Here is a 15,893-nt window from a genome sequence, read left to right as displayed (position 1 = left end):
TTTTGGGGGGTTTATTAACTAAATGGATGGTTTCCAAATCAACAGATTATCCGCACTTTGGCCCTCCCCAAAAAAGTGCAAAACCATATGTGTTTTGCACTTCATAGTACTGCTGTTTTAAATTCTGTGGGCAAGGGGCCTAATTCAGACCTTTTCTCTAATGGGCAAAACCATGTGTAGCGCAGGTGGGGCAGATATAACATGTGCAGAGAGAGTTAGATTTGGGTGGGGTGTGTTCAAACTGAAATCTAAAATGCAGTGTAAAAATAAAGCAGCCAGTATTTACCCTGCATGGAAACAATATAACCCACCCAAATCTAAATCTCTCTACACATGTTATATCTGCCCCACCTGCAGTGCACTTGGTTTTGCCCATTAGAGAAAAATTTTGCTGCTGTGATCAGATCTGAATTAGGCACAAATACACCAGTAATCTGCAGCTCTTCAAAGTAAATAAACCCCTTTGTCTAGACTGAGTCAGTTATGCATTCAATGAACCAGTGTAAGAAGCAGTGTTTCACAACATCAATCATTTCAAAAAGGACTTAAAGAGTTATTGCCATTAAACGCCAGAAATACAATCTAGAAACACTATACAGTCCATCTTTGAAGTCAGTACTATGAATAGAAATGGTCTCAAACCAGCGCTTATCCAGTTTTACATACTGTAGGTAGTACTATGAAGCAGAACCTGAAGCAGTAAATAAACATATTTATAATCTGAACGATAACTGCAGACAATCCGAACAAAATAAAAGCATAACCGAATGTATAACCAAATATTGTGTTGGTTCTTTTTGGAGCAGAGAAAACCCGTTAAAAGCTGCAATATTACACAAAGGAGAACACCCTCCATTACACCACATTTACACTTGTTTAATCCTTCAGCAATCATTTTATTTAATGGATGTCAGACTACAGAAAAATAACTCCCATTTTCAAAAGGCACATGTCCTGGTCTATTCTTCTACTGAGCGGAAAACCAGAGGTTCAACTTCCTGGTATGAGGGCATTTTCCTTGTCTACTGCCGACTGTACAGAGACATAGAACATGGTTCTGTAGACAACACTTCAACAAGCATTTACCCAGGCAGCTGATGAAGGTGGTTTATGAAACAATACTCTGTTTCTCGGCAGTTAATAATAAGGAGATTTACGGTAGACTTACATTTTTAAATCTCTTTCTGCGAGGTACACTGGGTACCACAGGGAATACATTGGGGTGTAGAGATGGATCTTGATCCAGGCACCAACAGTTAAAGCTTTAGCTGTACCAAAATGCATTGGGTCCTCCTCTATAACCCTGCCTCCAGGCACTGTGAGCTCAGTTTCGTTAACCAGTCCAATGCAGGAGCAGGTAAAAGAGAAGGCAGATGTTAGTCGCATAGAACCACATTCTCACGTCAGGAGAAGGGACAGTGACTAATGCCATACAAACCCATAGAAGCTAGGTGCGTCAGGGCGGGCACCCTGTAGAACCCAGTGTACCTCGCAGAAAGAGATTTAACAATGGTAAGTCTACCATAAAGCTCATTTTCTGCAGCGGGGTACACTGTGTTCCACAGGGAATACATTGGGGATGTCCCAAAGCAGTTTCTCAAGGGAGGGGACGCGCCTTAGTGGGTATGAGAACCAGGCGTCCAAAGGAAGCATCCATGGAGGCGGAAGTATCAAAGGCATAGAACCTAATGAACGCGTTTCACTGAGGACCACGTAGCCGCCTTGCACAAATGTTCTGCAGACGCGCCACGGCAGGCCGCAAAGAAGGTCCAACAGACCGAGTAGAATGGGCTTTAATAGCAGCAGGAGCTGAAGGTCCAGTCTGTGCATAAGCTTGTGCAATCACAATTCTAATCCATCTGGCCAAGGTTTGCTTAGCTGCAGGCCAGGTACATTTGTGAAAACCAAAAAGTACAAAAAGGAAATCTGACCTCCTGATAGAGGCAATCCTCTCCACATATATACGGGGAGCCTGTACCACATCCAAAGACCACTCCTTGTAGGACAAACCAGAGGAGTTGAAGGCCGGAACCACAATCTCTTGGTTAAGGTGAAAAGATGACACCACCTTAAGCAAATAACCAGGACGAGTTCTAAGAACTGCCCGGTCACTGTGAAATATCAGAAAGGGTGGACGACAGGACAAAGCGCCTATGTCCGACACTCTCCTAGCAGAGGCAATAGCCAGTAGGAACAGGACTTTGACCGTGAGCCATTTAAGGTCCACTGACTCAAGAGGTTCAAATGGAGACTCTTACAGGGCATTCAGAACAACAGACAGATCCCATGGAGCCACAGGAGGGACATAGGGAGGCTGAATCCGTAAAACACTCTAAAGTGAGAGTATGAACATCAGGAATAGACGCAATTTTTCTCTGAAACCATACCAACAAGGCAGGGATATGAACCTAGAGGGAGGCCAGACAAAGGCCTAAGTCCAGGCCTTGTTGCAGAAAAGCCAGAAGTCTGTAAGTACTGAATTCGTAAGCCTCATAATTATTAGCAGCACACCAGGTGAAGTAAGAATTCCAGACCCTATAATAAATCCGCGCAGATGCCGGTTTGCGGGCCTTCAGCGTAGTTTGGATGACTGCCTCGGAGAATCCTTTGGCCCTCAGGAGTGAAGCTTCAAGAGCAACGCCATCAAAGCCAGTCTGGCCCGGTCCGGATAGACACAAGGGCGATAACGTATATTCAGGGATTCAGGGATAACGTATAGCCTCTGGATTTCATGGCCGGAACAATTGAGCGCAGTGTTTCCATACGGAACTTGGACACTCTCACAAACTTGTTCATTGATTTGAGGTTGAGAATAGGGCGGAAAGACCCATCAGGTTTCGGGACTAGAAACAGGGTCGAGTAGTATCCTCTGCCACTCTGGGACAGAGGTATCGGCACTACCACTCCTGTATCCAGGAGGAAACCCACAACCATCTGTAGAGCTTGCGCCTTTAACGGATCCGAAGGGATAACTGTTGTGCAGAACTGTCGAGGGGGACATCTCTTGAAAGAGACTGCGTACCCGTGAGAGACAAATTCTCTCACCCATGCGTCTGAAGTGGTCATTAACCAGACCTGGATGAATTGTAGAAGTCGGCCCCCCACCCTGGGATCCCCCAGGGGAAGGCCTGTCCCATCATGCAGCAGGCTTGTCATGAGAAGCAGGCTGATGAGCAGCCCAGGATAGTTAGGCCTTAGGCTTAGTGGATGTTGGGAGCATAAGACAATCTCGGGTATGCCTGACCTTCGCTTTCCCTTAAGGCCGAAAGCAGGGAAAAGTGGTACCTTATGCCTTCTGTGCAGAAGTAGCAGCATTTGGGAGAAAGGCAGACATAGTAGCCGCCAAATTCAGACCCAATTTTTAATTAGGTCTTCCCAAATAAGATGTCCCCAATAAAGAGGAATACCTCCAAGGACTTTTGGAGTCCAGATTCACCTTCCATGACCTCAACCACAGAATACGGCGAGCCAGGACAGACGTATTAGACGCCTTGGCAGCCAACACACCCACCTCAGGGGACGCCTCATGGTGTAGAAAAAGGTGGCGGTGGTATTGTGAGATAGGGAATGTCTGGCATTGTCCGATATATCCTCGGGCAGCTCTTCCTCTAATGCCTGATCTAGTCATCAATCTATTTTGCAGCCCCAAGAAGGCGCAATCGTGGTCTATGTACAACACCCGTAAGGAAGTAATAGACTTCAGGCATCCCACCACACGCTTATCTGTCGGCTCCTACAGTGAGGGGACAGTGGTGAGAGGCAGAGTGGACGACACCCGATGGGTGACACATGAGTTCACTAGCAGTGAATTACCTACTTGTTATATAATTCTGCAGGGGGAGGATATCGAGCTAATGCCCGTTGTAGACGCGGGAATATCTTCCCTGGATTAGACCAGGGGTCTTGTCTGATGTACACTTAATGGTCAGATTGTGGTAACAGAGTTTTTTACCCTCTGACGTGTGAACATAGTTGGTTTAACCACAGTAGGGGAATTCTCTTATCAGTGATTTGTAGGATTTGTTTCCCAGTAATCACAAGGGAAGTGGTATCATTTAGCAATGAAAAATCCTTGTCAAAAACACCTAATATAGGGACTGACAGGACAACATGATCCCCTCTCTTCAGATAAAATATCAGAGAGATTATTGGATAGGGAGGAGGGAGCAGACCGCTTAGATGACCCAGACACACAAGAGTGACCTGGAATAGGGTTTTGACGGTTCAAGGAAAGAGTCATACGCTACAACCCGTGAGGTAAAATTTTCCCGCCCAAAGTGGAGTAACCATGGGGACATCAGTGAATGTAATGTTACAGGTGGTCCCATAGGGGGCATAAAGTGTTCAACTAGAGAACCGAGTAGGTTTGAGAACGCAGCTCAGGTTGGCTCCTGATTGATTACAGGAGCTGCGGACTGACTGGGAGATGTATGAGACATAGTACACAGACCATCACACAAAATTTCCCCCTCGGGTAAATCCGTTGCGCGTGCTCTGCAAGATGCAGGAGCGTCCCCAGATTTACTGCCCTACATGTTAAACATTATACACAAATGCAAGAGAGAGCGGTTTAGTACGATGAAGCCAGACAGAGTACAATACCTGTGAATAAATCCGTTAGCATGTGACGGAGTACCGCGTACACAACACCTGCGAATAATTCTGGTATTATGTGACTGAGCACACAGTAGAAAACACGAAATAGGTAATTACTGTGACGCACTATATATTGACCCAGACGCACCTAGTCCCCTAGGATACAGTATACAGTGATAAATATATCTGGAATACACCGCAGTTAAATCACATAGCAGATACAGGCACACATAGTCACGTCAATGCACGGTCTGAGACCGGATGTATATATCAGAATACTCGTACAATATATTCTGGTAGAGGTACACTTGTTCTTAACTAATGCTGTCTTAATATCGACATGTAGAATACTTATGTGTTTGTAAAACCACAGCGCTGATGTACAGGCGGGTTTACAAAAGGAGACCTTGCCCTGCAGTCCCGAAGACCAGTCGCATCTATTTTAGAAAATGGCGCCCAGGGTCTCAGTCAGGGAGTGACGGAGAATGTGAGGCAGCTCCAGGGCGGGAACACCAGCAGTAGATGGCGCCCTGGGCCGGGGGATGGGCTACAGGTCAAGCGCCATCTCCCCTATGCTGGACTTCACCACCTGGTACTGTGGGTTTTATTAAAAGTGGACATTAGTATATCCGACCTGTGTTCTCATGCCCTGGTGGATATAGTGGGGTCCCTGCTCGGTCACAATGTTCACGCCAGCGTTGCAGTCCGTCTCCCTAGACTGCGATCGGAACTCGATTTAATGGTGGGTCCCGCCTGGGGGACCCTCTTACCTCCTACACGTAGCAGCCACGCGAACCAGGAGAGCGTCTGCGACTGTGTGCCTAAGCCGGAACGTCTCCGCCGCAAGTACCCGGAAACTGAGCCAGCGGGAGTATGCAACGCTGCTTGGAAGGTGATGAAGCTACAGTGCTGTAGTGTCACCATGATATACAGCGCTGACAGCAAAGTTTTGAAGAAATTTTCTGTCAGAAGAAGCTTTTTCAGGGCTGCCCAGTGCAGCCCACCTGTTAAGTGACCTGCTTCTGCAGACCCCAACTGAAAACTGAGCTCATAGTGCCCGGAGGCAGGGTTATAGAGGAGGCCCCAATGCATCTTGGGACAGCTAAAGCTTTAACCTGTTGGTGCCTGGATCAAGATCCATCTCTACTCCCCAATGTATTCCCTTTGGAACACAGTGTGCTCTGCTGCAGAATATAATAATAATAATAAAAACCTGAATAAGAAACTATAAAAAACAAACTGAGCCTCAGGTGCTTCTTTGTACACTCTTACTTGGGAGCAGGTGTCTGCTATAAGACAAAATTCATTGGGTGCCAATCTAAACCTATCGCTTTAACAATCCTTTAGATAAACCTTTTTTATTATGATTTCATATGTTCTAAGCAATTGCACAGCTCAATATTTTGGGTGGACCAACGTGTCCTTAGCCCTCGGGGGGTGTCGGGTAGGGCTAACCCTCCAGGGGTAGCAGCTAGGGCCTAACCACCCCCGTGGGTATCCGGACTCTAGGTCGATACCTTTTGGTCAACATTGAGTATGTCGACACAGGAAATAGGTCACCACTGCCATTAGGTCGGCATGGAAAAAGGTCGACATGAGTTTTTCAATTTTTTTTAACTTTTTCATACTTTACGATCCATACACCCCACCCAGTGCCTAACTTTAACCCCTGGCCCTAACCCCAACCCCGATACTCACCTTCGGAATGTCTGCTGTCGGGGATCCGGCGACGGTCTCCTAAGTGGTGTCAGGATTCAGAGATCGGTCACATGAACGCTGGCATCCCTCTTGGCAACATACAGTGGGGGGAAGACCCAATTTGCCTAATATTTGTGAGAATTCAGACTTTCCATTCACAAAGAGCAAGTAACTCATGACAATTAATTTTGCAATACATCAGTGATACTGCATTGGTGACTTGCATACTAAGGACTACTGGTGATGCTTACAGTGTAGGTGACGGTGCTGTCTGAGTTACCCTTTATCTGCAAATCGGGTATATACAAACCTGAACCACTATTTATTAACTCCAGATGCCGCAAAAATGAAAATCAGTTATTAAAATAGGGAGTCTTCTTCTAAGATGAACATGCCAGGATGCTATGCATTCATTGGGAGTTACACAGAAGCCAGCTAAAGGAAATACAGTCTAGTTGGACGGCATTAACTTTCCTTAACTTACTGCCAAAATTACAAAACGTGATTCGATCCCTCTATGGGGCATTATTAATTGCTGGCAATGCCTGCAAAATGCCATTGGAATACCGGCACTTAGCAACATAGACAACCTTTCCGCTCACCACACACAGAATATTCTCACATGCATTAGGCACTGTGCGCAGGGTAACACTGAAATGAACTGAATACTCCCCTACACATTCAGAGAAAACAGTTCAATGTTTGTCTATCTTTCAGCAGCATGTTAAACCCTGTAACTAAATACAGTTATGATGCGTAATTACCTGCCCTCAGTTACACAATTACTTTAATCCACATAATCCCCAACACATCCTTACCTGCATATTTATGTGAGCGTTATGAAACAGGAGAATGGATACTAGCTCTGTGCGGCCCCTGTCACAGGCCCAGTGTAAGAGGCTACGGCCCTAAAAAACAAAACCAAAGGTTACATTTAATAGGATTCCAAGGATGCAGTATACATCTAATGTTACCATAGTTCACGGACATGGACAGCTATATATGTTTGAGGAATAAATACAAATTTTTAAAAGAAATTATAGCTGGTGTCTTCAGCCACTTGAATAGCAGCCGGATCATATCCCTTGAGTGGGTTCAAGTGAACTTACAATATACTACTTATGTATCTAGGATACAATGCAGCTAGGTGGCTTAATATCACAGTCTAGAAAGGGGTAGACAAAATTATTCTCTGCAGATGCCAGATGCACCAGTACAAGTTATAAAAACAGAAACCCCCCTATCCATCAAAATGCCGGGTCAATTGGAGTCCAACCCGCAATAGAGCCGGGTCAGACCCCGTTCACTCTGCAGGTTTGACCAGGCATATAGGCAAGTAGACCCCTTTCAGACTGCACCTCGACCCCGGCTTATAACAGCAGTAAAAGGGAGTATGAGTAATATCACTTTCATACCATCTGAGGCGGGTCGCACCCTGGAGTCTGACACGGGAGCTCCCAGTGTGCGACCCACCTCAATACCCCCTTTCACACCACAGACTGCAACCTGGCAATATGCCGGGATGGTGACGCCGCATGGGCGGTGCTGGGAGATCACATGATCTCCAAGCGCCGCCCGTCCACACACTGTGAATGGGAAACGGGTCGCACTGACCCGTCTCCTGTTCACACCACACAGCGAGCCGGGTTGAACACGCGTTCAACCCTGCTTGCTAGCAGGGTTGAAATACCGGGTCGCTCAACCCGGTATATTGCCCCTGGTACTTTTCACACCGTACAGGAACACGGGTTATGCGCGCTCGTGCCAATAACCCGTGTTCAAAGCTGCTGGTGTGAAAGGGGTATTAGTGGCATTGCTGTCCTTTCTTTATTGAAGCACGTTTGCTTAGGTTAGGTTGATCATTTGTAGCCTGGAGATTAACATATGCTTCAGAACTTTGTATTATTTTTTTTACGGTAAGCCAGGTCAATAACCAGAAGCGCAGACTTCGCTGGGTATGCAGGTTCTCTGTTTTGAAAAGGTCTAGCACAGTAGTTCTCAAACTTTGTTCTGCTGTGACACACTGAAGAGTGACCTCCAGATACAAGACACAAAACATTAAAGATACAAAAAAAAAAAAAAAAAAAAAAAGGAGATTTATGGTACACTGGGTTCCACAGGGAATACATCAGGGTGTAGAGACGGATCTTCATCCAGAGGCACCAACAGGCTAAAGCTTTAGACCAGTGATTCCCAACCTCTGTCCTCAAGGCACACTAACAGTCCTGGTTTTAGTGATATTCAGGCTTTAACACAGGTGACTTAATTAGTAGCTCAGTTATTTTGATTTAACCATCTGTGCTAAAGCCTGGATATCACTAAAACCTGCACTGTTGGTGTGCCTTGAGGACAGCGGTTGGGAATGCCTGCTTTAGACAGTCCCAGGATGCATTGCGGGGCCTCCTCTATAACCCCGCCTCCAGGCACTGTGAGCTCAGTTTTGTTAACCAGTCCAATGCAGAAGCAGGTAAAAGATAAGGCGGACGTTAGTCACATAGAACCACGTTCTCACGACAGGAGAAGAGACTAGCGGCTAATGCCATACAAACCCAAAAAAGCTAAGTGCGTCAGGGTGGGCGCCCTGTGGAAGCCAGTGTACCTCTCAGAAAGATTTAACTATGGTAAGTCTACCATAAAACTCCTTTTCTGCAGCGGGTACACTGTGTTCCACAGGGAATACATTGGGGATGTCCTAAAGCAGTTCCTCAAGGGAGGGGACGCACCTTAGCGGGTATGAGAACCCGGCATCCAAAGGAAGCATCCTGGGAGGTGGAAGTATTAAAAGCATAGAACCTAATAAACGTGTTCAATGAGGACCACGTAGCTGCCTTGCACAATTGTTCTATGGACGCGCCACGACAGGCTGCCCAAGATGGTCCAACAGACCGAGTAGAATGGGCTTTAATAGCAGCAGGAGTTGGGAGTCCAGCCTGCGCATAAGCTTGTGCAATCACCATTCTAATCCATCTGGCCTAGGTTTGCTTATTCGCAGGCCAGCCACGTTTGTGAAAACCAAACAGTACAAAGAGGGTATCTGACCTCCTGATAGAGGCAGTTCTCTCCACATATGTACGGAGAGCCCGTACCACATCCAAAGATCGTTCTTTGGAGGACAATTCAGAAGAGATGAAGGCTGGACCACAATCTCTTGATTAAGGTAAAAAGAGGACACCAAGAACTGCTCGGTCACAATGAAATATTAAAAAGGGTGGAAGACAGGACAACGCGCCTAAGTCCGACACCCTTCTAGCAGAGGCAATAGCCAGCAGAAACAGGACCTTGGCTGTGAGCCATTTAAGGTCCACTGACTAAAGAGGTTCAAATGTAGAATCTTGCGGAGCATTCAGAACAACAGACAAATCCCATGGAGCCACAGGAGGGACATAGGAAGGCTGAATCCACAGTACGCCCTGAGTGAATGTATGAACGTCAGGTATAGACGCAATTTTTCTCTGAAACCACACCGACAAGGCAGATATGTGAACCTTGAGGGAGGCCAGACGAAGTCCTAAATCCAGACCTTGTTGCAAAACAGCCAGAATTCTGGAAGTACTAAACTTGTAAGCATCGTAATTCTTAGCAGCACACCAGGTGAAGTAAGAATTCCAGACCCTATAATAAATCCGTGCAGAAGCCGGATTGCGGGCCTTCAGCATAGTTTGGATAGCCACCTCGGAGAATCCTTTGGCCCTCAGGAGTGAAGCTACAAGAGCCACGCCGACAAAACCAGCCTGGCCAGGTCTGGATAGACACAAGGGCCCTGAGCGAGGAGGTCTGGGCGTTGAGGAAGTAGAAGAGGATGCTCTATCGATAGACCCTGCTGGTTTGAGAACTAATGCCCAGTGATCGCAAAAACGCGCCATGACGCGTATTTTACCCACTTTTGAGGACCTGTGACTCAGTTTTCTAAACTGGGAGGGTCCCTGGGGACGCGCTTCGAGGCAGCCAATCTGTAGCTGCCATCCCGGCTGCAAGATTTAAACAGAGGAGGTGGAGCCTTTCCACTCCTCATTGGCGCCTCTGGGTCCGGGCATGGCGCAGTTCCCTGGCCTGAAGAGATACCTGCGTCGCGAGTCTGTGCATTTGGGTCGATGGGTGATGATGTTATAGCCGCGGCCCGGTGAGTGAGTAGCCACGACGTCTGAGAGTGTCACAGGTGGTGGCTGGGCTTGTTGGGGGGGGGGCCCGCAGCGTCTGGGGGGGACTGGGATGGTGGCTGCCGCTGGACTCTTGGTGTTTTCCGTCATGGTCGCGGTGCAGGTCGCGTGGTGCAGGGGGACCGTGAATCATGTTATAGCCACCGCGGTGGGTGAGTGAGTCCTGAGTGCTACTGCAGTGGATGTCAGCTGGTATGTGGCTTGACTGGCTGCAAACGGGGCTGCCGGGTTCCCACGGGGGTCATTGTATAGCCACATGTGAGAGACTGAGTGTCACGTCTTATGCAGCGGGGTCGGTGAGGGGCGGTAACACAAACAGGTGGTGGCTGGACTTGCTGTGGGGGTTTCCCGGGGTGTTTGGGGGTCTGAGGAGGTGGCTGCAATGTGTCTAAGTGCTCTACCTGGAGCAATGTATATAATGTGCTCTACCTGGTGCAGTGTGTATAACGTGCTCTACCTGGTGCAATGTATATAACGTGCTCTACCTGGTGCAGTGTGTATAACGTGCTCTACCTGGTGGAGTGTGTATAACGTGCTCTACCTGGTGCAGTGTGTATAACGTGCTCTACCTGGTGCAGTGTGTATAACGTGCTCTACCTGGTGCAATGTATATAATGTACTCTACCTGCTGCAATGTATATAATGTGCTTTACCTGGCGCAGTGTGTATAACGTGCTCTACCTGGTGCAATGTATATAACGTGCTCTACCTGGTGCAGTGTGTATAACGTGCTCTACCTGGTGCAGTGTGTATAATGTGCTCTACCTGGTGCAGTGTGTATAACGTGCTCTACCTGGTGCAGTGTGTATAACGTGCTCTACCTGGTGCAGTGTGTATAACGTGCTCTACCTGGAGCAATATATATATATATATATATATATATAATGTGCTCTACCTGGTGCAGTGTGTATAACGTGCTCTACCTGGAGCAATGTATATAATGTGCTCTACCTGGAGCAATGTATATAATGTGCTCTACCTGGTGCAGTGTGTATAACGTGCTCTACCTGGAGCAATGTATATAATGTGCTCTACCTGGTGCAGTGTGTATAACGTGCTCTACCTGGTGCAGTGTGTATAACGTGCTCTACCTGGAGCAATGTATATAATGTGACAAGAACACTGGGATAGTGTTTGAGGGCAGGTATATTTGTCCCAGGTTCTTGTCTTACATGTTTTAGAAAATGTTAACTTCTAGGAAAAATGCTTTTTGTTTTGTCTGAACCTTTTCAGTTTGCTGTAAAAGCTGGGTAAAGGCTCTGAGAGAGAGATAAGGCGAGTTCTAGACATTGGGCCCAGTTCGGGTCTTTGGCCTCACAGAGGGCTAATCAGGGTTTCAGCTGTGTAAGAGTGATATAGTGCTTCTAACCTGATTAGTATGGGCAGACTGCCTGGGAAGGCTGCAGGATCTGTGTGTGAGAGACACGCTTTCTGATGCAAGTAAGCTATACAGTATGTACTGAAGAACTCTGTGTTTTGTTTAGTGACAGTTAGGAACACCTTATGTTTAGTTAGTGCCGGACAGGCAAGGTATTTTTATTTTGGGGCTTTGTTTTATTTTCTGTTTCAATAAAACTGGCCGGGGTCAGTTGTACCAGAAACTGGACTTGTGTTGTTCCTCAGCTGCTGCGTGCTGCCATATTCCCCAGGAAAAGGCACCTTGCACCCCTACAGTGTTACAACTTGGTGGAGAATGCGAGCAGGCCGTTCTGCGCATAAGTGAAAGCAGCAGCTTTGTGAGGCCTGCAGAAAACGGTGGTTTATGCAGATACAGCCCAGTGTGAAGTTACTGAGACTCACCCCTGAGGGTTTGATATATGTCCTGGGTGAAAGCAGCTGCAAAGCCGCCTGAAAAATCTGTTGACATGGAGGATCTGCTTAAAGCCTTGCTGCAAGCTACAGCGGCTCAGCAGGAGGCCAACCGACAGCAGCAGGTGGCAATGGAGGAAAATTGGAGACTACAGCGTCAGGATAGAGAGGCCTTAGCAGAAGTGGTGCAGAGACTTGCAGCTCGGGTTGGAGATGTGGCCGTCAGTGCTCCAACCAGCTCTAGTTCTATACGAGCCAGTCACTTCCTGCAGAAAATGACAGAGGCTGATGATGTGGAGGCCTATCTGACCACGTTTGAAAGGACTGCCGAGCGTGAGAACTGGCCGAAAGCACAGTGGGCCAGTCTGCTGGCACCTTTCCTGTCAGGTGAGCCCCAAAAAGCTTACTTTGATTTAAGCCCTGCTGAGGCTCGGGACTATGATAAACTAAAGACTGAGATCCTGACCCGCCTGGGAGTCACGCTGTCAGTACGAGCACAACGGGTGCACCGTTGGCTGTACGCCATGGAGAAGCCTCCGCGCTCCCAGATGCACGACCTTATTCAGCTAACAAAAAAATGGCTGCAGCCAGAGACATTAACTGGTCCCCAGATGGTGGAAAGAGTCGTCATGGACCGCTACTTGAGATCTTTGCCCCTGGTCCTGCGCAAGTGGGTGAGCCATGGAAACCCGGGTACTGCTGACCAATTAGTGGACATGGTAGAGAGGTATTTGGCAGCAGAGGAACTACTGATAACCACCCAGCAACCTATAGATCCTCGACAGCGCCCTTCAGTAAAGACCGGTAAGACTGTTCCGTGGGAAAACGTTGCTGGGCGGTTAAGAGAACGCAAGGCTGGAGAGACTGTAAACACTGGCCCTGGAAACAGGCCAATGGGGCTAGAACGGTCTATGCTGCCCAAATGGGTTGATAATCGTGTGGTTAAATGTTTTAGGTGTGGTATGCCAGGTCATGTTATTGCCAATTGCCCAGTCACGCAAGAACCCATGCAATGTGATGCTGCCTTTGAATGTCGCAGAATGTCTTTCTTTGCTAGGTTAGCCTGTACTGTGGTACCTTCACCTGAGCTGGAAAAACAAATGTGTGATGTGTTCTTAGAGGGTAACCGGGTAGAGGCCTTGCTAGATTCAGGAAGTTTAGTTACCCTCGTGAAAGCTGGGTTAGTGAACCCCTTAAAGGTCCAGCAAATACCTATTGGGGTAACTTGCATACATGGGGATACCCAATATTATGCCACTGCTGAGGTGAATATAGAAACTTGTTGTGGGTCAGCAATGGTTAAAGTGGGACTGGTCCCTACCTTGGTGCATGAGGCCATAATAGGGAGGGATTTTCCTCATTTTTGGAAACTGTGGGAATCACGGTTATCAACAGATGTGAGAAGTAAAAAGCCAGTTGATAATACCGGTGATTTTTTGGATGTACGTGGGTCTTCGGAACTTTCTGGCCCTTTGCCTTTTGCTAGTTTGGCTGGGGAAGTGACAGATGGGGAGTCCAGTGAGGACCCTCTTGCCGGGAACAGAGACATAGTAGTTAGAACTGAAAGCGTGCCTGACCTGGAGGTAAAGAAGGATCTGTTTGCGTCTGAACAGTTAAAGGATCCTACCTTAATAAAGGCTAGAGAGAATGTTAAGATTGTTAATGGGGAACCTGTGGTACCAGGTGACAGGGTTACGTATCCCCACATGGCCATCTGTAATGAGCTCTTGTACCACATTGTCAAAAGGGGTGAGGATGTGGTGGAACAGCTGGTAGTTCCCCAGCCTTATCGGAGAACGGTACTAGATTTAGCTCATAGTCACGTTACCGCAGGACATTTAGGGGCAGAAAAAACCACTGAAAGAGTTTTACAAAGGTTCTTTTGGCCAGGGGTTTATAAAGAAGTGTCTGAATATTGTTCTTCCTGTCCTGAATGCCAGTATCATGCCCCTAGACCCCATTTCAGGAGCCCACTAGTTCCCATGCCTATTATAGAGGTCCCGTTTGACAGAATAGCCATGGATCTCGTGGGGCCCTTGTTAAAGTCTGCTCGGGGCCATCAGTATATCCTGGTAATTATGGACTATGCCACTCGATATCCTGAGGCTGTCCCTTTACGCACTATCACAACCAAGGCGATAGCTAGGGAGCTGGTGCAGGTATTTAGTAGAGTGGGAATACCAAAAGAAATTTTGACTGACCAAGGTACTCCATTTATGTCAAGGATCATGAAAGAATTGTGCAAGTTATTTAAGGTCACTCACCTCAGGACGTCCATCTACCATCCCCAAACTGACGGGTTGGTGGAAAGGTTTAATAAAACATTAAAAAGTATGTTAAAAAAGGTTGTTGAGAGAGATGGGAAAAACTGGGATTGTTTGTTGCCCTACTTGTTAATGGCCATCAGAGAAGTTCCTCAGTCCTCTACGGGGTTTTCTCCATTTGATTTGTTGTATGGTAGACACCCCAGAGGGCTGTTGGATGTTGCCAAAGAGACGTGGGAAGGACAGCCCACTCCTTATAGAAGCGTTATTGAGCATGTAACACAAATGCAGGATAGGATTGCAGCCGTGGTACCTGTTGTCAGAGAGCACATGGAACAGGCCCAAAGTGCTCAACAGAGGGTCTATAACCGGAGTGCCAAGATACGGGAATTTGCTCCTGGAGATAGAGTTCTTGTTTTGGTACCCACTGTGGAAAGCAAATTCCTAGCTAAATGGCAGGGTCCATTTGAGATTAGGGAAAAAGTGAATGAGGTTAATTACAAAGTATACCAGCCGGGAAAGAGAAAACCCGAACAGATCTACCATGTTAACTTAATCAAACCCTGGAAAGATAGGTTGTCTCTGTCAGCGGAGCCTTGCCCTTCGGTGTCTTCACCCCGGTTGCTTCCCGCAGTGAAGGTGTCAGAGACATTATCAGCTGATCAGAACAATCAGGTTAAAGAATTTCTCATCCAAAATAGGGAGGTATTTTCAGAGCTGCCTGGCCGAACGACCATAATAAAACATGACATTGTCACAGAACCAGGGGTCAGGGTTCATTTAAAGCCATATAGGATTCCTGAAGCTCAGCGAGAAGCTATTTCTAAGGAAGTTAAAACCATGTTAGAACTTGGAGTCATAGAGGAGTCTAACAGTGAGTGGTCCAGTCCCATAGTGCTCATCCCGAAGCCCGACGGTAGCATACGCTTCTGTAATGACTTTCGTAAGTTAAATGAGGTGTCCAAGTTTGACGCATACCCCATGCCCCGTGTGGATGAGCTTGTAGAAAGGCTGGGAACAGCCAGGTTTCTCACCACATTGGACCTGACCAAAGGTTACTGGCAAATACCTTTATCTGATAGCGCCAAAGAAAAAACAGCCTTTTCCGTTCCGGAGGGGCTGTACCAGTATAAGATGTTACCCTTTGGGTTGCATGGGGCTCCAGCAACCTTTCAACGGGCGATGGATAAAATTTTGAGGCCCCATAGAAAATATGCAGCTGCCTATTTGGATGATGTGGTAATTCACAGTACAGACTGGGGGTCACATTTGGTTAAAGTACAAGCAGTACTGGACTCAATCAGAGAGGCAGGGTTAACTGCTAACCCAAAGAAGTGCTGCCTCGCAATGGAGGAGGTCAAATACTTGG

At 47.2% G+C, this 15,893-nt stretch overlaps 1 protein-coding gene across 1 annotated transcript in view; it reads right to left on the bottom strand.

Moving 5' to 3' along the window:
* ACBD6 (acyl-CoA binding domain containing 6) overlaps nt 1-15,893 on the bottom strand; it is a 266,804-nt gene that overhangs the window by 27,402 nt on the left and 223,509 nt on the right. The window contains exon 6 of the mRNA XM_063939798.1: nt 7,113-7,202. Coding sequence (XP_063795868.1) covers nt 7,113-7,202 — 90 coding nt within the window. The remainder of the gene's footprint in view (nt 1-7,112; nt 7,203-15,893) is intronic.

Source organism: Pseudophryne corroboree, chromosome 9 (genome assembly GCF_028390025.1).
Source record: "Pseudophryne corroboree isolate aPseCor3 chromosome 9, aPseCor3.hap2, whole genome shotgun sequence".
NCBI classification, from domain to species: Eukaryota; Metazoa; Chordata; class Amphibia; order Anura; family Myobatrachidae; genus Pseudophryne; species Pseudophryne corroboree.
Note: the sequence above shows the minus strand (reverse complement) of the source record. Positions and strands in the feature narration are given on the sequence as shown.